We start from the raw sequence: 23,822 nt of genomic DNA on the forward strand, positions 1-23,822 counted from the left end.
CACATTGCCTTGTGAAACTGCAAAATTAGTCTGCCGTTTTATCATCTAACTAGTAGCATCACAGGCAAGGAGCTCTGGCCCAGGTTGGGCACTTGGCTGCATCAATACCGCTCTTACTGAAAATTTTATACCATCATCTAAAAGATCAATTTATCTCAGCATGCCTTTCTCATCACGTGAAGTCAAGATCACCAGTGAGTTAACCAGCATTGGTTTTCAGCCTGCTGACCTCTGTGTGAAACAGTACTTCATTCGACTTTGATTCTGGGCTCTGGAACCCACAAGAAACAATGAGTGAAATTCTCCGGCCGTGCTGGTCTAAAAGCCGGAAATTCCCACTTGACTGTCAATGGGATTTCCCATTGTTCGCAACCCGCCGGCTAAAATTCCAGTGACGGGCAGGATGGGAGAATTCCGACCAATATTTCTTTTCTCTGCGCTCTCGGCATTTCAACCTCTCTTTTCTCTATCCCTTTTTTATTGTACAAATGCCAAAGAGGCAAAGTTGTGACTCTCCTCCCATTTTTTGCGTTTGTGTAAATAACCTTTCACATTCACCCTGTTGTTTTTTATTCATTTGTGGGACATGGACATCGCTGGCTGGCCAGCATTTATTGCCCATCCCTAGTTGCCTGAGAGCAGCTGAGAGTCAACCACATTGCTGTGGCTCTGGCATCACATGTAGGCCATATTTCCTTCCCTAAAGGACATTAGTGAACCAGGTAAGTTTTACCGACAATTGACAATTGTTTCATAGTCATCAGTCATTAGTCATCATTAATTCCAGATTTTTTATTGAATTCAAATTCCACCATCTGCCATGGCGGGATTTGAACCTGGGTCCCTAGAACATTAGCTGAGTTTCTGGATTAATAGTCAAGCGATTATACCACTAGATTATCGTCACCCCATACTAGAGTTTGCTGTGAAGTTATTAATAGAAAATTGGATCATCCCAAAACAAGGAGTTGGGAAATATGCCATGGCTTGGGGCGGGGGGAAAACAAATCAAAAGCACTTTGTTTATGGTAAGAAGCGAGAGGATAAATTACTGCCGTTTAAATTAACCACTCTCTTGTCTGTATTGTTAACCTGATTCCCAATCATTTACTGAATTTACTGAATTAATATTTCTGATACCTGCTTGGAAAGGTCTTTGATATGGGTGATACTTCCTCGACAGTATGACTCCAGAATCAACCCAAATTGCAGTGAAGTAGCAGGTAGATGCATTTCAGACCTGGAAACAAGAGGAAGATATATCATTACAAACAAGACTCATCAATGTCCATTTTAGAGTCACACATCCCATCTTCTCACTTCGTGTGATGCCCTCAGTGTCTGACAGTTACTAATCCTGGTTCTCCACACATTTCTACACCATGATCTCACAAGAGGGCAGGGAGAAAAAGCAAGCCCCAAGAGGTAGAGGGACAGATAGTACACGCGATCGCCATTATTGAACAGAATGTTCCCCGATGGTAGGGGTGTTCAGAACCAGGGGGTCACAGTCTGAGGATACAGGGTAAACTGTTTAGGATGGAGATGAGAAATTTCTTCACCCAGAGAGTGGTCAACCAGTGGAATTTGCTACCACAGGAAGTAGCTGAGGCCAAACTGTTGTATGTTTTTAAGTTAGATATAGTACTTGTGGTGAAGCATAGTCAACTGAGGTAACTGGCTTCACATAACTCATTACAAGCAATTTAGTTTCTTTAAATGAAGACGAGCTCACATCTCATCTTCAGGTCAGTATGAGGGAGATTTCCACAATGCACCAACCTTATATGATATTTAAAACCTATTCAGAAAGAGAAATTTCACAATTTCGCTTCACTTGAGCCCAGTGAAAATCTTCCTTTATCGAGGTTTCATTTCATTTTGTCAGTCAATATAGTGTGTATATACATTTTATTCAGATTGGAAACACTCCACAACAATAAACCAATACAGATTTTGAAAGCTTTGAACATGAATCTACAATGTCCTTGTTACCCATGTGGTTCACAAATTATTGAGCAGTAATTTAGGAGATGTCCTAAGTTTCATTTCTTATATTTCCTCTACCCTTTGTCTTCAATTCTGTCCATCCATACTGGACACAAATTTAATACTCTTACACCACAGTACTTCACAGAAATGTTTCCACTTTGAAGCATATGCAATAAAATTGGCTTCAACCACAATGTAATAATCATTCTGAAGCAACATCTAGGTCAAAACTCGGATAGCCAGTTGGTGAAGGATAGAATATTGGAGTTTAGTCTTTACCCATTTACAAACTTGCATTTACAGAGACATAAACATTGCATTCTATACACCTCTAACTGCACAATATCCCTCTTTCAGCTTATAGCACTGACTAAACCCCCACTAATAATCACTACCTGAATACAACTAACACCACATTGATATAGAATTACAATTTACGTGAAAGTTGGGAAAATTGGTGCCTTTTCAACTCTTATCCTGTTTTGTCGATGGGGTCGGGGGGAATAGAATAAACTTCAACAATGGTCTCACTTTATGAAGAATTAATTGAGTTCCTCCAGTTTAAAATAAAGACAAACAGGGTAACTACTTAAAGAGCACTGATGATGTTGGAGATAAAAAAGGACAATTTGTGTTTGCTCATGTCTCCAACCATACAGTACACCATATAGCTGAGGCTCAGCATTTTGCCTTCATGCCAGTGCCTCAATATACATCATGGAACTTTGTGGGAACATATACAAAATTTGAAGCCACATTCGCACTAATTTATACAGATCTGAAACTGCTAATGCAAAGACTTCTGCGTATTTAGATTTATCATTTAATGACCAATATGGCAACAAAATTAATAGTGCTTCTTTTGAAATCACAAAACCGAAACAGGAAAATTTAGCAAATAGGAAATAAATGCAAATAGGACCAAGTTGCCTGGGCTAGCCAAGGGTTGGATTGTCAGGGGTTATTTCTGGCATACAACACAGCATGCAATTACCATGTATTCAAAAGGCAATTGAACCATTATGCAATGTTAAAAAAGAGCTGAATTTTCAAAGTTTGGACAATGATTTCATACACAATTTTTTTTGCAAATTTCTATTGTTGCGTAATTTGTGGCTCTGGTACTGCAACTGTGCTTGATAAGCCAAAGAAGCACAAAGTAAAATGCTGGTTTCTGAGTGATAACTTGTCTGTCTCAACAAACCACATGCCGTGTTCATGGTACAGAGATAAAACCAGCACATTGATCATAAGCCAAGTCTTAGCAAATTTCATCTGCATTTGTCAAATTTCAATTATACATGCAGTTCATTTGATCCAACTTGCCTGAGATGCCAAAACAAGAAGTGACCTATCCTTCTGTTGGCTTGCGCTCGCTCCAAAAGAAATCTGGAAAGGGCACAGTCAAAGTATGGCTCATATTTCAGCACTTGCACCAGCTGTAGGAGATACTGAGAAAGTTCTTCGTCACTAGCAGAGAAAATACATTGGCAATGTAAATTAAAATGTTTGTCCAAGTGCTTGTCTTTTTCATCTGATCCAGATGCTTTCTAGTTTTATTTCTTTAAAACACTACAACTGTCTCAATATGATCTTTTTCAAAGCCAGTTAGGATTTAAAAGTGAGATGCCACTTGAAAAAAATTGTGTCATATGTGTTTAATACAAGTCCAGTGTTTAAAATGCTTAATTAAAAATCAGCAGAAAGTTACATCGAAACAGATTAAAATAGTGTGATCTGTATTTTCTGAGTGCTAAACTCAAATTAGAATTATATAATCCATGCAGTGCAGGAGGAAGCCATTCAGCCCATCAAGTTTGCACTGACTCTCCGACAGACCATCTAATCCAGACTGTATCCCCATAACCCCACATATTTACCCTGCTAATTCTCCTAACCAATACATCTTGGAACATTGAGGGACAATTAAGCATGGCCAATTAACATAACTTGCACATCTTTGGACTGTGGCTGCCTCTATTTCACGTTGCAGTGAAACTCCTTTGGGTGCCAAATCAATAGAATTTGAGGGTGAGATCGGGTTTCAATAAATTTAAAGCAAATTTTTAAACTGAAAAATATTGTACGAACAGAGGTCTTCCTGTTGGTGTCCTGTCAAAATAACTCTCAGGCAACAATACACTACTTTTTTTCATTATTTTTCTACACCAACATCCACATAACCATATCTTTAGAGCTTTGTATCAGACACACCTCATTTCTTTCAAACATCTCACAGCATACTCCCGCACATATTGGTCTGGGTAGTTGAAGTCCAGCAATTCTAATGCCTCTGTAGGCGCGAGTTTGGTCCATATTTGGAGTAAAGCTTGGAGCTGTGCCAAAAGATCAGAGGTCAAGTCAGAAAACCATCAATACAAAAACACTTCATACAATACGTAAAAAATTCTGACAGACTGGCTAGGAAACTGAAGAGTTGGCCAAGAAACTAAAAAGTAAACAAAACGATAAAAATAGTGATGTAAATTTGGTCAGACAAGTAAAAAGGAGTTAACATTTCAGCTGAGATGTTAAAAAAAATTCTCCCTGAATATTGTCCGCTTTCACTTTTAGGTGGTAATAGCATGTTTTCTTTTGCCCCCAGTTTTAGCTATCCCTTCTTCCAATTTAAAAATATTGGATGACACATGTGGCTAATTTAAATGGTCACTTTCCAGTTGAGTAGGAGGTTCAAATTCTTGATTGGAGCTGTGCTGACTGGCAGCAGCCTACATGATTTGAATGTGTAGTTGGGTGGAGCAGGTTCAGCTTGGGTTGGCAGAGCTGTTAAGAACAAGTAGATCTGCTTTCCCTGGAATACAGGTGGCGCTAGCTACCTCAGGACAAACCAATATTGCAGAGGCAGCTTCAAATGGTGGTTATAGGCTCTTTCCATATGTAAATAAAAAGCCTGATGCCCGTCTCAGGAGCGGACTTTTGAAAACAAATATCTCTTTTTCTTTCCCTCCCATTTCAATTCCACATTTCCAGCTTGTTGCTTGTGCGAGGTATATGCCACATTTCCCCAGTGACTACCCTTCAGAAGTAATTGGCTGCATTTCACTTCAGGATGTGTTGCGTTTATAAAGGTGTTAAACAAGTGCCAGTTCTTTCTTTCTTTAACAGGCCGAACGCAAAATTCTCCCAAGGTTCAGATGTACTCCAAGCATTGACAGCGCATCTTGTGGCTTCTGCACAATCAGAGAATCTATTGAAAAGCAGCCTCTTCCCCATTTACAAATTCCATTTGGATGGCTTCCAAATGCAGCTTTGTGCAGGGGTGGTCTATTATATCATTGGAAAGATTAAAATCTAATTTTGCTTTTCTGTTATAACCAGTGTATAACACTGAAACAAAATGTGTTTTGCTGTTAGTGAAATTAAGTGTGCGTGTGTGTATTATAGAGATAGCTGATCTAATCAGCCCTGTATAGAAAGTAACCACTTCACAGACCAGTGTGCAGATCCTTACACGCTGTATGCAATATGCACACTAATTTTTGCCAAATACATTCCAAATTGAATAGGAGTCTGCAAGTCGAGACTGTGCGATTTAATCTCTTGCTCTCTATTGATGACAGAAGAAGGCAAACTGATCTGTTATTGTACCATTTTAATTAGACGACAAGCTTCGTTTTTACAAGTTGCAGCTGAGACTTTCTCTCACACAGACTGACATAAATGAGTTAAGTGAATGAATTGAACAAACAGATATCATTCCAAGGTTAAAACAAATAGTCATCAACTGCCACACAATTATCTTGTCCAAATAGGTCAGTTAGCCTGGCTCTTAGCTATCCCACTGAAATGTCCATCTTTGAGAAATATTTCTCCACATGAAAATACTGTAATTATACAAGCAGAAAATCAATATACCTGTACTACAACGCAAAACAAAAGCGACTGGGGGATCATGTTAAGAGTTGCAAGACAGCCTGCTCCTGTTGTTGATCTAACAGTATGGACCTTTCCTCCTTAACCTAGACTTGCAGGGATTTCTTTCTTAAGCCACTTATATTATTGCAGTACTCAATATCTTGCACTCAGGAAGTAGGTCTTGCAATCCAAATATACTTAATTATTATTATGTTTTCAAGATTTTGAGTACAGTAGCCATCTGACCATAAAGATATATGGATAGGGACAGACCGGGGGTGGGGAGGGTAAGAGATAGACGATAAGATCCAAATTAACCAAGGAAGATTAAAGCTTCAAGATAAATTTAAAAAATGATTTATGAATGCAGCTGAATCCAGAGATCAGAATATGCATCTGTAATCACTCCTCAGTTATTTATAATGTACAATTTCATAGCAGATATTTATATTTTTTCTATTGACAGAGTCTAGAAAAGGTTACATGAGACAAGTTCCACTTTGGAATGGTGGAATACACCACTATTAAATTTACTTTATATCATGCATGACAAACACAGAGTTTAAGTTTTAAAGAATCGTTGGGAGGTTTTGCATTTTTGAATTTTTATGTGTTTCTTCGATACATGAGTCATATCAAGAAGACATGAAGACAAAAAAATTTTAAAATTTGTTTCTCTTCCATATTCTCATGTTTAAACTTTGGGCAGGATTTTCTGCACCCTCACAGTGTGTTTTGCAGTGGTGGATCTTCTAGGTCCCACTGCTGACAACAAGGTTTCCCGTTCTATGCGCCCTCCAACCAGAAAATCTGTGGTGGGGGTTCATTATCGACGGAAGATTCCAACAGCGGGAACAGACAGGACGTTCTGGCTTCTGTGTTTAAAAAGGATAATACAGCTGGACTGATAAAGTGCTGACTACATGATGGTAAATCTGGAAGTTTCTGAACTATCAAAATGGGCAACAGCCAACTCAAACTCCAAGAATATGACACTACCTGTATTGTATAAACATTCCAGCCAAGCTAAAGAAAGGACTCGTAGATGAGACATCTGCACTAACCACTTCTGGACAAAGGCAGAGCTATTTGTAACTTCCTATCTCCAACACTGTGCTAGTGGTTTCACAGTTGCCTGCTCAAAATTCACTGGGTTTGAACAAGGGTTCTGAAAGGATATGACTGATTGAATGACCCAAAACCACCATTTCACATGAGCAAGACTTGTGCTGTTTGAATTGCTTTAATTATACAGCATCTGGATTCTGCATTCAGTTGTGGTGTAACCTCAGAAGAGAAAACCGGACAACACACTAGCAGCCTGTCCCTGATCTCCATCTCTCTCGAAGTCAGATCTCCAGAAAGAATCCTGTGTTTTCTCTACAGACTGAAATAAATCCCAGAACATCAGAATACATGGCAGCATGTTCGATCTTTATTCCTGTGATAAAGACCAGGAATTCTGCCCAAAGTCATTTGAACAAGCCTTCATTAGACACTGACTTACTGGGTTCCTAATCACAAGATACCCTAGACGGCATGGTGGCACAGTGGTTAGCACTGCTGCCTCACAGTGCCAGGGACCTGGAGTCGATTCCCGGTTTGGGTCACTGCCTGTGTGGAGTTTGCACTTTCTCCTTGTACCTGTGTGGAATTCCTCTGGGCAGTCCAGTTTCCTCCCACAGTTTGAGAGACGTGCTGGTTAGGTGCATTGACCCCAACAGGCGACAGAGTGTGGCAACTGAGGGAATTTCACAGTAACTTTATTGCAGTATTAATGTAAGCCTTAGTTGTGACAAATAAATAAACTTTACTCAATTTTTTAAAAAGTTACTTGCAATTTGCAAGCTGCTTTCTCAGCCTTTCTGCCTAGAATGCTTGGTTTTGAATGTGTGAATAAGTTAGAAATTAAAAACTATCACTATCACAGGCAGATTTAGAGGAACAGTGATAAAAATTCAATTTACCTCAAACAGCAAATCCAGAAGTAAAATGTATTGATCACTGTTCACTTAGCAAAATAAAGAGTTGGTTATATATATATTAGAGACTTCAGTATTAAACAAACTTTCAAAAAAAAAAGCAATGCAATTTTTAGCATGATAAAACTTCACTTTATGCAACTGTAAATTTGTTTTCCAAGACAGAGAGGGACTTCATCGTAATTATGAACTTAGTTTACTTTTAAAAGCAATTACATCTTAGCAATAAGGCTCCTTGCTGGGGTGGGAGGACAGGCAGGGCGGGGTGGGGGGGGGGGAGGTGGTGGCTTGCTTCACAGCAATATTATTACACAAAATGGGAAGTCATCATCAGTTAAAACACTTCTGATTCACTGATGTTCTTTAGGAAAGAAAAGTTGCTGTCCTTTCTTGATTTTGCCTCCAAGTGACACCAGATTTGCTGTAATGTGGTTGGCTCTTAATTGGCCTCTGAAATGACCTAGCAAGCCACTCATTCAAGCACAGTTAGGGATAAAGTCAAGTTTATTTATTAGTCCTGAGTTGGCTTACATTAACACTGCAATGAAGTTAGTGAAAAATCCCCTAGCTGACACACTCCGGCTCCTGTTTGAGTACACTGAGGGACAATTTGGCATGGTCAATGCACTTAACCAACATGCTTTTCGGACGTGGAAAGAAACCCATGCAGAAACAGGGAGAACATGCAGACTCTGTATAGGCACTGACCCAAGCCAGGAATTGAACGCAGGTTCCTGGCGCTGTGAGGCAGAAGTGCTAACCACTATGCCACTGTGCTGTCCAGCAAATGCTGGCTTTGCCAGCAACACCTACATGCCATGGAAGAATTTTCAAAATTCTTAATGCAAAATCTGGGGGAGTGGGTGGGGGGTGCGAGGAACACGTTTGGGATGCTATATTGCAAAGGATAGGGAATGGGGGAAGCAAAATTACATTCCAATAACAGAAGACTGTCAGTCATTCAGCAGCCTCGCAAAGTGATGCCACAGCCATCGAAAGGCAGAGGCAAAGGCCAGGCAATGCTCACATCTGAAATCAAACTTTGAACTGATCCAACCGTGCAGCGTCAAAGCTGATTGCTACTCAATGTGTATGTTCTCAAGAAGTTTCACTCAAAAAGAAATTCAGATATCAGACACAGTCACTCCCATTTCTGACATTCCTATTAAAAATAATTACAACTGAAACAATGCCTTCAGTTTATTTTCTAGTTCAGTGTAGAATTAGGACAAAAATGAAATTCCTCAGTCTGAAAATTTACCCCTGGATCATTCATATGAGTTCAGGAGAAACCAGGCCTGTAAAAACAGCCAGAGAAATTCCAAAAATACTGGGTAGTTTGTTTATATTTCTCTGGTCATTCTTTTCAGATGGGAAGCACAAGCCAATGAACACAGCAACCAGGGTGGGTACCTGGCAATGACAATCACAGGTCAAAAGGTCAACAGGAGGGGTGTTTTGACAGCAGGCCAGTGTATATTACGGCATCTGGATCAAATTTGTCACTTTAGAACTGCTGCTACACGTTCTCCGAAGTCAGGATTTTTCAAAATCGAGAAATCAGCAACATTTGATGTAGAGAGTAAGAGATTAAAATTAAATGTTCAAAGAGAGCTACTTGCTTACTACTGTCTTTGGGACACATGGCTTGGGATGTTCATTTTAACATTACAATACACAAGAGATGAATACGCAAAGATGATTAATGTAAAAACTGGGATTCACATAGTTATACACGATAGCACAGTGGTTAGCATGGCTGCCTCAGTGCCAGGGTCTTGGATTCAATTCCCTGCTTGGGTCACTGCCTGTGTGGAGTTTTCACGTTCTCCCCACGTCTGCATAGGTTTTCTCCGGGTGCTCCTGTTTCCTCCCACAGTCCCAAAGATGTGCTGGTTAGGTACAACGACCATGCTAGATTTTCTCTCAGTGTACCCAAACAGGCATCGGAGTATGGCAACTAGGAAATTTTCACAGTAACTTCATTGCAGTGTTAATGTAAGACTACTTGTGACACTAATAAATAAACTTAGAAATTATGAAATGAACTGCAGCAGTTCACGTTCTGTTGCATCCTCACACTGATGCTTCATGTAAGCTCACAGTACTGATGATGAACTGAAGCAGTTTCTCCAGAGAAGAGCTAACTAATGGATTGCATTTAATATATAAACATGATGAGGTGGTAGAAACGTTCTTATTTTCTTAGCTAATTAGTCGCAGTTATGCTTTGCGATATGTTTCCGTGTTGGATTACAGAGCATCCCTGCAGCTAGCTGCACAACCCACCCCGGCTGGAGTCCCCACCTACTGAGTGATTGTTCTCCTCCACCCGAGAGATTGCATGTACGTTACCTAATCTGCAAAGGCTAGCTCCTTATCTGGGAGTTTAATGAAAGTCTGCTGCTGGTAGGTGAAACTGGAGATTATTATCCACTATTTCAGTCTTTCCTTGTTCCCTTGCCCTCCCAAGGTACTAAACAGAGCCTCTCTTGATTATTCCCAAAGCGGAGGATTGAAAAATCATCTCTTCATGTTGCTAAAACAGCAAGGATATTTACTGCAAACTCAAGCTAACTTTGGATAAAATACAGCTCATTGAATTAAGACCTTTTGCGCAGTCCATTTCTCAGTAAAACGGTTAACAAAAGTCAAAGGGTGCATTTTATGCATAGCTCACACCCCTACCCCCCAAGGTGAGTTTAGAGGCAGGAAGGACATTTAATCAGGCAGAACGGTGGGGCAGGTGGGGGTGCTGCCCCATCCTGCCTCCACCCTCCAATCCACTGCAGGAAGGCTCATCGACAACTTTCTTGCCCTGCCACCATTTGAGGCCTTTACATGACTAACTAATGCCCAATTAAGGGCCATTTCCTTGGTATTGGTATAAACACAGTAGCGGGCAGGGAACATGACATGCAAACCAATGGAGGTTTTGTGGTTTTCCCGTGCCCCTTAGTAACAGACACTCAGTGCCTGATCGAGGGAGACAGGATTTGGTCATGATGAGAGCCCCCTACCTGCTCTTGCTACCAATATCCCTGAACACCTTCTCCCATGACACCTATCCCACAAATCCTTCTCTCAAATCACTTACTTCACGTCTGGATTTCTGTGTGAATTTTGAGTCTTCTGTTAGTGCATTTCTTGCAGCAGCCACCACCTCTTTGATGGCGTTGCTGAGCAAAAGAGCTGGCAGCCAGCTGGTGGGCAGGTGTTCTCAGTACCACCTGCCACCTCCCCACCACACACCCACCCCCACACACACAGTTCTGATTGTGTGACAGACCTGCCAAGTCTGGAACTGGTTAACTGTCAAATCAGGTCTGGGGTAGAGGGTATACCTGAACACACAGGCACTGTGCTGATTATTTTTAAAAGCTGGGCAATCTTGCTAATCTTTAGCTCAAAGTTAAATGTTGAAACCTTTGAATATTTTGTGAATGATCTCCAGCCAGCTGGCATGTTTAAGGCCTGTGAGTAGGCAATGGAATGGTTGGTGAAACTTGACAGAGCATGTGCAGTGCAAGCTCCACCCACTCATGTCTATAACAAGTGTAGGACCCCGACCTGGAGATTTCTATAGTACAAGTGTGAAACCCCTTCGGTGGAATTTTCCCCAAAATCGCAGAGTGCGCTGGATCAGGCGAAAAAACAATATGAAACTAATTGGTTTCACAAGCTGCTTTTCCTTGCTAGATCAAGCAACACACTGTGCAGTTTCAAAGTGTTGGCAAGGATCACACAGCCAGCAGGGGGTTGGGGCTTAAACATGCAGGCAAAACCAGGATTCAGAGATCTTAAAGCAAAGTTAAAGACCCCCCCCCGTCCTCCCTTCACCCAAACGGACATCAGGACCTCGATCCCCCCTCCCCCCACAAACAGCATAAACACCCTCAAACCTCACACACAAAAGGGTGACCACCCTAGTCCCTCCCAACTGAAAGATAAGGACCTTTACCCCATCGCAATTGAAAGATGAGGCAGAGTAACCCAACCTTCACCCATCCAGGGCACAGTCTTGCCACGTCTCTCAGCACCAAAGAGTTACACTCACCTATAAGCCCCTAACAGTCATCACTGGGTTTCATTTTCAAGAACCAGTAGTGATTCTTGCTAGCATGACATCAGGCCAGTGACCCTGGAAGCAACGGTGTTAAGCTGTATGATGATTTTCCAATCCATTTAAATTCATGGAAATCAGGTCCACGCCCAAATGATTACATCACTGACACAAACGATCTCAAACCGAGATCTCACCTCCACAAATCCCATTATGACGCTTTCACGAGAGTTGGCGGCCATAAAGGAATTTGTGCCTGCAATGAACAGGCCCAGAGAACTGCGGCCCTTAAGTCAATATATTGTTCTGCACGCCTACAGACCAAACATGGTGTGACAGATTATGACTCCAAATTCAAAAAGCTAATGCCAGTTTAATGGTTGCAAACTGCACAGCTAGGAGTTCCTACTCATTCGTTTCGTAGACATTTGCCAAACATTAAGTGACCAATTTCCCTCTCCCTCAACCATAACAAGGATTCAATATGTCATTGAGATGTACACACTTTTGATCCAAGTTTATTTTTAGTGTATCCTTGGTTACAAAAATGGATGTGGGGAATTGCTGGGTGGGTGGAAGGTTTTTCCAGAATCTCCACTCTAATGCCATGCCAAGATTCATGTGGGAAGATGCACGTTCTGGATGTTCAGAGATAACAGAATTAGTCCTGGCAGTTGCACTGTCTGCTGTCAAGTACCCTGTTGGCATGGTTTAAACTGGCATTTGAAGAACAGTCTTTTTGGCCACGAGCAGCAGAGTTGCCTTATGTTTGGCCAATCTAGTTACTTCATCTCTTCCCTTTTATGGTGGAATTGTCCCCACTGGATAAACAGGTGGCCGGCTGGGAAAATCCTGCTCAAAGTTTTCTTTAATGTGGTTCAGTAATATAAATAAAGTACTGAGGTTTTGGGAATTTCTATTGCTGTCAATGGGCGCTTGTTGATCTTCCTGGCTCAAGACAGGGGAAGAGAGTGATTAAATTTCAATATTTCATGCTTGCTAGCCCTGAGCTCTGCCAAAGTAATGTTCCAGTGAGGCCTCCAGAAGTTTGCACTGTTCTTTAGAGCCCATACTAACTGAATTAAACAGAGCCAGACAGTGCTGAAGATCCTTGCAGAATCTGGGCATGCAGTGTCATAAGAACATAAGAACATAAGAAATAGGAGCAGGAGTAGGCCATCTAGCCCTTCGAGCCTGCCCCGCCATTCAATAAGATCATGGCTGATCTGTCGCTGCTCAGTTCCACTTTCCCGCTTTCTCCCCATAACCCTTAATCCCGTTCCCCCTATCTTGGTGTCATCAGCAAATTTCGACACCCTACACTCGGTTCCCTCCTCCAGATCATCTATATAAATGGTAAAAAGCTGAGACCCCAGCACCGACCCCTGGGGCACTCCACTAGTCACCATCCGCCAATCCGAATAGCACCCGTTGACCCCCACTCTCTGCCTCCTATTTGACAACCAATCCTCTATCCACGCTAACACCCTACCCCCAACTCCATGTCCCTCGACCTTCTGCAATAACCTCTTGTGAGGTACTTTGTCAAACGCCTTCTGAAAATCTAGAAAGACCACATCCACCGGCTCTCCTCTATCCACCGCCCTAGACACATCCTCATAGAACTCCAGTAAATTTGTCAGACACGACTTCCCTTTAATGAAACCGTGCTGCGTCTGCTCTATCAAGCAATTCCCTTCAAGATGCCTCGCTATTTCCTCCTTAATGACAGATTCTAACATTTTACCCACCACAGACATTAAACTAACCGGCCTATAATTCCCCGCCTTTTGCCTGGCACCCTTCTTAAACAACGGCGTAACATTAGCCGTTTTCCAATCATCCGGCACTTCCCCGGAATCCAGCGACGTCTGGAAAATAACCACCAAGGCATCCACTATCATCTCCGCCATTTCTTTCAGAACCCTCGGATGCATTCCATCCGGTCCTGGGGACTTGTCCACAATCAGCCCCTCCAGTCTGTCGAGCACCGCCTCTCTAGTAACAGTAATGTCATTAAGACCCTCCAGTCCTACCACCTTTCCATCGCTAACACCCGGCAAATTATTCACGTCCTCCTCCATGAAGACAGAAACAAAAAAGTTATTCAATACCTTAGCCATATCCTCATCCCCTACCACTAGGTCCCCTTTCTCATCCTCTAAAGGACCAACATTCACCCTAGCCAGCCTCTTCCTTTTTATATATTTATAAAAACTCTTGCTATCCTTTTTTATATTAAGCGCTAGCCCAGCTTCATAGTTTCTCCTACCCTTCTTTATCAACTTCTCTGTCAATCTTTGTTGACATTTAAACCTCTCCCAATCCTCATCTCACCCACTACTCTTAGCTACTCTAAATTCCTCCGCTTTTAATTTAACACTTCCCTTCACCTCCTTCGTTATCCACGGCTTATTACCTCTCCTCCTACGGTCCTTTTTGACCATCGGAATAAATTTCCGCTGAGCACCAAGAAAGATCTCCTTAAAGATCCTCCACTGCTCCTCAGCAGACCCTCCCTCCAACGCGCTCCCCCAGTCCACATTCGCCAATTCTTCTCTCATCCTACCGTACTCCCCTCTATTCAAACAGAGGACGCGTGTCCGGGAACCCACTTTCTCCTCCTCCATCTGCACCAGAAACTCCACCATACAATGATCACTCTCCCCAAGAGGATCCTTCACCACAAGGTCCCTAATTCTACCCGCCTCATTACATAGCACCAGATCCAAGATAGCTCGCTCCCTCGTCGGCTCCAACACACACTGTTCGAGGAAACTATCCCGGCAGCATTCAAAGGACTCTTCCTCGAGCCCCCTGCATCCAACATGGGTCGACCAATCAATATGCAGATTGAAATCCCCCATAACTACGGCCGTCCCATTCCTACACGCCGCACTTATTTGCGCGTTAACAGCCCGCCCCACCTCCAGATCATTATTCGGGGGCCTATAGACGACACCCACCAGCGTCTTCCTCCCTTTGCTGTTCCTAATCTCCACCCACAACGATTCCACGTTCTGCTCCTTGGCTCCAATGTCATCCCTTGCTACCACCGTGATGCTATCCTTAATCAGCAGAGCTACGCCCCCCTCTTTTTCCTCCCGCCTATCCTTCCTAAACACTTGATACCCCTGGACATTCAGCTCCCAGTCCCTGTCACCCTGCAGCCACGTCTCTGTAATGGCCACCAGGTCGTATCCATTTGTGTCAATCTGCGCCACCAGCTCATCCACTTTATTCCGAATGCTTCGTGCATTCAGATAAAGCGCTTTCATCCCAGCCTTCACCTGGACCCTATTTGCCGTAATGCCACCAACCATACTCACGCCCCCTACTCCCTTTATTATTGGGACATCCTCGGCCTCTTCCCTTACCTGTACCCTCTCCTTAACTTTAGACCTCGTAACATCACCTACCCTCGCACCCTCTCTCTCTCTCTCTCTCTCCCCCGCCCCCCCCCCCCCCCCCCCCAATTAGTTTAAAGCCCTGTCTACAGTCCTCTTTACTCGATTCACCAGCACTCTGGTCCCAGCACGGTTCAGACCAACCCCATCCCGCCCGAACAGGTCCCACCTACCCCAATACTGGTGCCAATGCCCCATAAATTCAAACCCATTCCTCCCACACCAATCCCTGAGCCACCCATTCACTTCCTTAATCCTGGCAACCCTACGCCCGTCTGCACTCGGTTCAGGTAGTAGCCCAGAGATGACCACCTTGTCGGTTCTACTTTTTAATTCCATTCCCAGCCTTTCATACTCCCTCCCCAGATCCTCAGTCTGCGTTTTGCTTATGTCGCCAGCACCCACATGTACCACAACGACCGGATTCTCACCCTCCAGGTTCCTCTGCAGCCCAGCTGCGACATCCCGTACCCGAGCACCAGGCAGACAACACACCCTTCTGTGCACTTTGTCATTGTGACAAAGGACAGTGTCAATACCCTTCACCCCACTATCCCCAATCACTACTACGTTCCTTTTCCCCCTCTCTTTGCCTATGTCCTGCTGCATCACTGTACCGTGTACAGTTTGCTCACCAACCTCAACTGCCTCGTTCTCGTCCAGCCTGGAAGCAAGAACCTCAAACCTGTTATGCAGATTAAGAGGCTGAGGCCTCCGCTCCTCACCCCCCTTCCTCCTCCCAGCAGCCCCCTCTTGTCCCTGACCCTTAGAGTTAGCCTGTCTAGGGGGGGTGGATGTCACTTGCACCCCATTGACAATGGCACCCTCTCTCCCCCTGATGAGCCTCAGTGTCTGTAGCTCAGAGGCCAGCTCATTTACCCTGAGCTGGAGCTCCTCCAGCAACGTGCACTTACTGCAGACATGGTCACTGGGATGGACCCTGGGGTCCACCAGTTCCCACATCATACAGAAACCACACATCACATGCCCCTCCATTATTCACTGTAGTAGTTTTGAAAAAAATTTTTTTTGTTGTTTTTTTTTCCTTGTTTTTCAAACGAACTCACCTGGCCTTTTTTCCTTCAAGCCCTTTTTGATATTAAGCCCTAATAGCTCACTCTGCTTCCCACTCACTCCGCTACATTGAACGGGCTTTAATCATCATATTCTTTAATGCTGATGTTTTTAAGCAAAGCGGAGGATTTCCAATCACAAAACCGTTTCTGGCCTACTCTAGTTTATCTGCTATATTGAAATTGCTGCAAGACACATTGTCACAAACCTGTTTTAAATATATAAAGGGTGGGATTTTCCAGCCCTTCCTGTTTGTGGGATCTTCCAGCTCTGCCAAGAGCATCCACCCCTCCTTCTCCCCCACCCCAACCAGGATCCTCAGTGGGAGTGCATCCTTACAAAATGGCACAGACCTCAGCAGGACTGGAATATCCCACCAGGGGCCAACAGTGAGCTGCCTCTGCTGCCAGAAACCAGGCCGTGGATTTTTTTTTGGGGGGGGGGGGGGGTGGCGGTGGCGGCGGGCTGGAAAATCTCAAAGTCTTTGAAATTCACAATTTCAAACAAATTCTGTCTGTCCTTAGCCACACACAAGGGACAATTTTTGTTCCCATTTACAGGTTATAAAGGAGATAATAGATTGAACAATTGCTGTGAATACATACATATTGCCCATTTCATTGATGAGAGGCTCACATGATTTCAAAGCAAACCATGAAGGCAATGAGCAATATCCCTTTCCATAAGATAAATGCATGAACTACCCAGTGGAGCTCAACACCAAATGGCAAAAAATCTGCCCTTAAAAGGGGCTGTTGCAAGCAATTGCAAAACCTCCCTAGAAATGCTATGGCTCAGCATTTGTAGGACACAAAAGAACATTCAAAAAGCCTCTTACCTACTCCTGCTCCCTCTGTTTCACAGAATCCGTACAGTACAGAATGAGGCCATTCAGCCCATCTAGTCTGTACTGATCACAATTCCACCCAGCCCCTAATTCCGTAACCCCAGACATTATATTGTGCGAGTGCACCCATCAAACGTACAAAGGGGCTGTTTGCCCAAGAACGGTACCACAAGCTGAGTCTGAATCTGTCCTCACTCTCTCCACACATGTTCCTGCTTCACTAATAACAGCAGAACTATGAACACTGGCAGAATCTTTTCTCCCAAGGGCAACAGTAAATCCTCCAACTTTCTGATCATAATCAGGCATTCCAAACTTAAGGACAGATGTCCATAACAGTTGTCAGTCTGTGAAGATTTCAACCCACCTGCTGCTGGTTTCCAGCTTTTTACATTTAAATAGTTCACTTTACATTGCTTCAATGCGTAGCTTACACAAACTGCAATAAAAAAAAAAGAACCTGCTCGAAATGCTCAGCATTTGTGGACACAATCAGAATTAGAGGGTGGGATAGTTAATGGCAGGATTCTCTGATCTCATCCTTGACAAGACCCGTTGCGAACGAGAACAGAAAATTTAGCATTCCTGCCAAAACTCCATTCACTGTCGCCAGAACCAGTAAATTCCAGCCGTGAATGAAAACGGAAGATTTCAGCCAATGCTATGGGTTTTGATGCCACTAATGGGAAGGCTCAACATGACCTAATAGGTTAATTCTGTTTCTCTCTCCAGGGATGCTGCCTGACCTGAGTGTTTTCGGTTTTTATTTCAGAGTTCCAGCCTCTGCCGTATTTTACTGTTGTATTTTATAAATTGGGTTTGTTTTTTCTCAACATGGAAGGTTACGAGGTGATCCAATTGTGGATTTAAAATTTAAAAAAAAACAGTCCAATAGAGTTGGTTCAGAGAAACTATTTCCTCTTGTAGGGGGATCACGTAGAGGCACAGTCTTAAAAATAAGAGCTTGGCTGTTCTGGAGTGACAGTAAGAAACTCTTCTCCACACAAGGGGAAGTGCAAATGTGGGTTCTCTCTGCCAAATAGCTATGGAGGTTAGGACAATTGAAATTGAAAAGGACTGAGAGTGACATTTTTATTAAATAAGTGTGTCAAAGGATATGAACTATGCACATGCAAATTGAGTGGAAGTAAGCAGCCATGATCTAGTTTAATGATGGAACAGGAATGAGAGACTGAATGGCCTGCTCCTTATTACTATGTTTTTTTAAACTGGGCGAGCTGTAGTTTGAGCACCACTTTATCCGAAACTATAATTTCCGATTGCAAAATAACACTGACAACATATGACGACAAGCAGAAGTCAAAGGCTTACCCAATCTGTGCACAGTTGAGCAATCTTAACTAAAATCAGAATTTTAAATATAGATCAGTGTTGCGAGTGACTGGTAGTTGGCCTTTACAGTTTAGGAATCGGCAGTTTGGGGTGAGGTAGCTGGTTTCAAGAGGGTGGAAGTAATTGCCCTAAACTGGCCTTAATGCTTTAGGATCAGGAAGAGGTGAAAGAAAAGTCAACCAAGGTTCCGACTTCTGATTCCTACTGAACGATCCTCACCAAATGTGTGCCACTGTGAATGCTGACTGAGGATAAGACTGGGCTCTGCAGCGTGCAGGTATCTGAATAAATAAGAGTCAGAGCTATTTGGGAGAGGTGCAACTGTACCTCAACAAGGAGAAGGGGAAAAAATTAGCAGAAAGGGGAAAAGAGAAACTGCAAAGCTAGATGCTGACCAACTTGCACACAGATCTCCTCAGACATTTGATAATTTAGTACTGGTGGTGAAAATTAGTCAAAACCTTGATCAAAACCCTGTTGCCTATGTAGCCAAGTAAGAACAAGTGACTCACTCAGGATTCTTTGACCTGAAACCCAATAGACAAACAAGAGGAAAGCTAAACAATTCAGTATATGCTAGCATCATAAAGAACATGGGAAAATTGCTACAAAGGGCATATTTTAATTCAGAAGACAGGAATCTCACCCATGCTGAAGAGCTGGCTAGAACCCCATATTGTCTCCTTTGGAGAAGACCTGTCAGGCATTTTAATGATCTTCCCCAAGATCAAGAACAGAGGGGGCAGAAATACTGCCTCAGAACTATTGGCCAGAGACCAGGATCTCTTCATTCCCATCAGCACTTCAGAAATGTAACATTAACATAGAAACATAGAAGATAGGGGCAGGAGGAGGCCATTTAGCCCTTTGAGCCTGCTTCGTCACTCATCACAATCATGGCTGATCATCCAGCTCAATAGTCTAATCCTGCTTTCTCCCCATAATCTTGATCCCATTCACCCCAAGTGCTATATCCAGCCGTCTCTTGAATACATTCATGTTTTGGTATCAACTGCTTCCTGTGATAATGAATTCCACAGACTCACCACTTTTTGGGTGAAGAAATATCTCCTCATCGCCATCCTAAATGGTCTAGCCCGAATCCTCAGACTGTGACCCCTGGTTTTGGCCTTCCCCACCATCGGGAACATCCTCACTGCATTGCTGTGTCTAATCCCGTTAGAATTTTAAGTCTCTATGAGATCCTCCCCTCATTCGTCTGAACTCCAGCGAAAACAATCCTAACCTAGTCAATCTCTTCTCATACATCAGTCCCTCCAAACCCAGAATCAGCCTGGTAAACCTTGGCTGCACTCTCACGAGAGCATTCCTCCGATTATTATTCATAATAATCCATCAGGGCAGTTTATATTGACAAGAACAAATAGGTTTTACTTGAATAAATATAATAGTTAAAAATTGGAGCTAAAAGGTCAAAGACAGGGAAACTAATTGCAAGAATGTATCAGAAGTGAAAGTCATAGCAGAGCATCCTTTAAAATTTAGTACAAAATTTCTTTAGTCATCTGAAGCTGCAGTATCTCACAGTAAAACATTTTACAGAGTAGTTTCCTGTTATTGTCACTTTTGGGTTTGCTAGCCAAACTAACAAGGAGGAAGGAGGACCTCAGGACAATGCAGTTTTATCTTGAAGAAACATTCAAGATCAAATGGATTTTATTTATAAAAGGCAATTTTCTTTTATGTGATGGTTCCTGCAGTTTGGTGATGACTGTACTTGCAGTGTCTATATGAAGGATCTGCAAAGACATGGGCCTTAATGGAACAATGAGGACATGGAATTAACGGTTAGAAGTCTATTAAAAAGAGACAGCATCCTTCAAAAAAAAACTAAGAAAAGTAGATCAATGTATTTCTCCAAGAACATTCCTGAGGAATGCATGGATATTGTTCAATAAAATAGGAAGCCTAATGTTAAAAACCATTTGCAAGTGATTTTCTGGAGCCCTTGTCCAAAAGCACTTTGACATTTGACCAATTGCTGTGATTGTTCCTGTTGGAAGATAACAATTCATATAAAACACATAATTCAGGTTGACACTTCAGTGTAATACTGAGTGAATGCTACACTATTAACGGTGCTGTCTCTTAGATGATGGCCAGAATCTGACCAGCGTTCACGCCAGCAAGATTTTCCCATCCCACTGCAATGAACAGAGATTTGGCTGGCTGCCAAATTCTCCGGTCTCATTGTGGCAGGAGCATGGCGTGAACGGCTGGTAAGATTGCATCCAATGTATTAAATTGAGGCTTTACCTGTCCTTTCTAATAGACATAACTATACCATGGAACTACCTGAAGAGATGGTGAGTTGTCCCAGTGTTCAGCCAACATTTAATCCTCAAGCGAAAGCAGAACTTTTATCTCTTCACAGTTTGTTGCATCTTGCACTGTGCAAGTTGGCTGCCCTGTTTGCCCACATTAAAGCAATGACTATACTTCGTTGACTGTGAAGCATCTGGGACAGCCTGATATGCAATATGAATGCAAGTCCTTTCTTTCATATGCATGGCCAAGGGCTTGATATAACGTAGAGCTGTTTCTATTTATCCAAAAAAAACTCTGTGGGTTTCTTTAACAAAGAAAATATTTTCATTATGAATAGTGTTGGCTTGTTTGCAGCAACAGTCAAGTACCCCATCCACAAAGTATTTGTGGGACAGCAGACCGCTCTGTAGTACGTGCCACTCATACTGCCAACACGGCAGCAGTACTGTGAATGGGGTAGTGGGTAGAGGTCGCTGTTGGGGGTAAACAAGTGAATAGATGTCTACTAAAAATTGTTACAATGCAACGTTTAAAGAGAAATTCATTACAATGTACAATGTTTTTAGAAATCATCAGAAGTGCTTCTTTTTCATGACTGACAAGCAACTATTAAAAATTCATTCCAAGTTTATTTAATTATTAGTCACAAGTAAGGCTTACATTAACACTGCAATGAAGTTACTGTGAAATTCCCCTAGTCACCACAGCCCGCACCTGTTTGGGTCAATGCATCTAACGTCTTTCAGAATGTGGGAGGAAACTCAAGCATCTAGAGGAAACCCACACAGACACGGGGAGAAGGTGCAAACTCCACACAAACCAGGAATCGAACCCAGGTCCCTAGTGCTGTGGGGCAGCAGTGCTAACCACTGTGCTAGCGTGCCGACCGTAAGAGAGGAGCCAAGTTCAATGGCCATACCTGTGCCACGTCTTCAAGCTTATTCCACTTGACCGAGAGCAGCAGTTTGGGCAACGATTGAGGAAAGTTTTCCCGACAATCGAGTCGCAGAGTCCAAATTAAATCCATCTCATTCTCACAAAGTTGAGACAGTGGATCTCGCTCCATGATTTCTCGAAGCTCAATGTGCAGCTTCTTCCACCCTCGGCCCTGAAGGAAGAAATGATTACTGGTTACAGCTTTAGCAGTACATGCAAGTTTATCTGTCGCACAAACTGGGCTAGAGAATTCCTTTGCCAACTTTAATACTTTGAAAAAAAAAGCCTAGAAAAATATAAGGCACAGGAGAAGTGGGTTTTCAAAATGTGAAGCAGGATATAATTAAGCTTCACCTACAGTGTTAATTATGGTGGTCCTGACTTGATTATTGTACAGGAAAGAGTGCCTTCTTGCCCAGAAAAGAATGGTATTAACAGATCATTGGTTCCACTGTTAGCTGGCAGCAATATCATCTATCCCGTTTATATAGGAAAAACAACTCCAAAAACAAGCAGCTGTCAAATTATACCACTTTTAACAATGTATTTTTAGTTGTACTCATTTGAAGAATTATGCTCAGAAGTTACAGACATCAATACTGGACAACAGGACATACTTCATTTGTAGCATACACTCTCATTATCCAACAAGGTTAGGGGCAAGCTAACGGTTACCATTAACTCAGCCAAATGTCACAAAAATACTCCTTCCTGCACCAAACGTGGTTTGCTCAATCCCTCACATTTGCCTTTTGCCTCTTCTATTCACTCCTCTCCTAAAGGCATGGATTACTTTATGAATGACAGTTTCATGGCCATGTATTACTCTGTCTGCAAAACTCTTTAATTTCCCCCTTTAGTGGAACCCTCATTTCCTGATTCCAATCTCACCTGTTCAAACTATAGCTAAAGCACCTGTTAACAGTGTCTTCTTTTCCCGCCCCTGCATCATTACCTCTGGAACCCCCTTAAGCTCTATACTTATCCCTCACCTTCCTCATCATGTGCTCCCCTCAGCAACACTGTCTGAAAAAGAAAAATGGCTGGTACAAGACTCCACGGGTTTCCACTACGCATATGCTGAAGTCATCCGTCTGTATCTCCCATGATTTGTTTCAGCTCTTCCACTGTCTGCATTGTCACACTGCTTGCCTGACATTCTGTCCTTGATATCCCGCAAGTAATCATCAAAAAAAAACAAAACCATCATCTTCCATCTCTGCCAGAATGTTTGTACCCTCACCGTGGTTCCATTCCCCTTCTCTGGCCACTGTCCTTGATTGAATCAAACTGTCCACTCCCTCTTCCATCCTGTTTTACCCTCAACTGAATTTCATGGTATAATGTCTGCCTACATCCTCCTCCATCTCAGCCTCTCCTCAGTCCAACTTGTGCAGAAACCTGTGCATATATCTCCAGAATGACTATTCCAATGCTCACCTTGTCAGCTTCCTATTGTTCACTCTCTATAAAATGAAGCTGATGAAAGGTCTCCTATCTGTATGCTAATCCATAACAAAGTCCTGCTCACCCATCACCCTTGTGTTCACTGACCTACATTGGCTTCTAGTGTCCCAGTGCTGCCAATTTAAAATTCTTATCCTTGTGCTGTGCAAACCCCACATTACAATGCAGCTGCATCACAGTCGTATCAGCGATTTCTTTGTTGTGGAATGTGAAGCTTATTAAAAAGAATTCTCACTTCCTGAGTCCCACACCCTTCCTGAGAGAGGGATCCTGGCCCACCACCAGCTCTTCAGCCTACTCTGTCTGATAGGAGTTACTAGAAAGGGCAACAAGAAAAACAGAAAGAATGGTGCCTGAGTCATTGTTAGGACTTCTGGATGCTACCCAGTAACTCCTGGGATAGGACTGAATGAGACACCAGAGGTTCAGTGACTTGGGCAAGGTATTAGAAGGCTTCTGTTACTGACAGAATACTAAAGACTATTAGACACTAAAGTCATTGACTTTACGATGAATACAAAACTTCAAAAGTGACA

The 23,822-nt window shown here is 42.8% G+C and overlaps 1 protein-coding gene across 1 annotated transcript in view; it reads right to left on the reverse strand.

Moving 5' to 3' along the window:
* pik3cb (phosphatidylinositol-4,5-bisphosphate 3-kinase, catalytic subunit beta) overlaps window positions 1-23,822 on the reverse strand; it is a 199,835-nt gene that overhangs the window by 44,462 nt on the left and 131,551 nt on the right. Inside the window, exons 12-15 of the mRNA XM_080185544.1 lie at window positions 21,803-21,991; window positions 4,207-4,328; window positions 3,319-3,462; window positions 1,141-1,240 (exon numbers count right to left, since the gene is read on the reverse strand). Coding sequence (XP_080041670.1) covers window positions 1,141-1,240; window positions 3,319-3,462; window positions 4,207-4,328; window positions 21,803-21,991 — 555 coding nt within the window. The remainder of the gene's footprint in view (window positions 1-1,140; window positions 1,241-3,318; window positions 3,463-4,206; window positions 4,329-21,802; window positions 21,992-23,822) is intronic.

The sequence above is a fragment of the Carcharhinus amblyrhynchos genome, chromosome 3, assembly GCF_965287045.1.
Source record: "Carcharhinus amblyrhynchos chromosome 3, sCarAmb.v2.hapA, whole genome shotgun sequence".
In the NCBI taxonomy this organism is placed as follows: domain Eukaryota; kingdom Metazoa; phylum Chordata; class Chondrichthyes; order Carcharhiniformes; family Carcharhinidae; genus Carcharhinus; species Carcharhinus amblyrhynchos.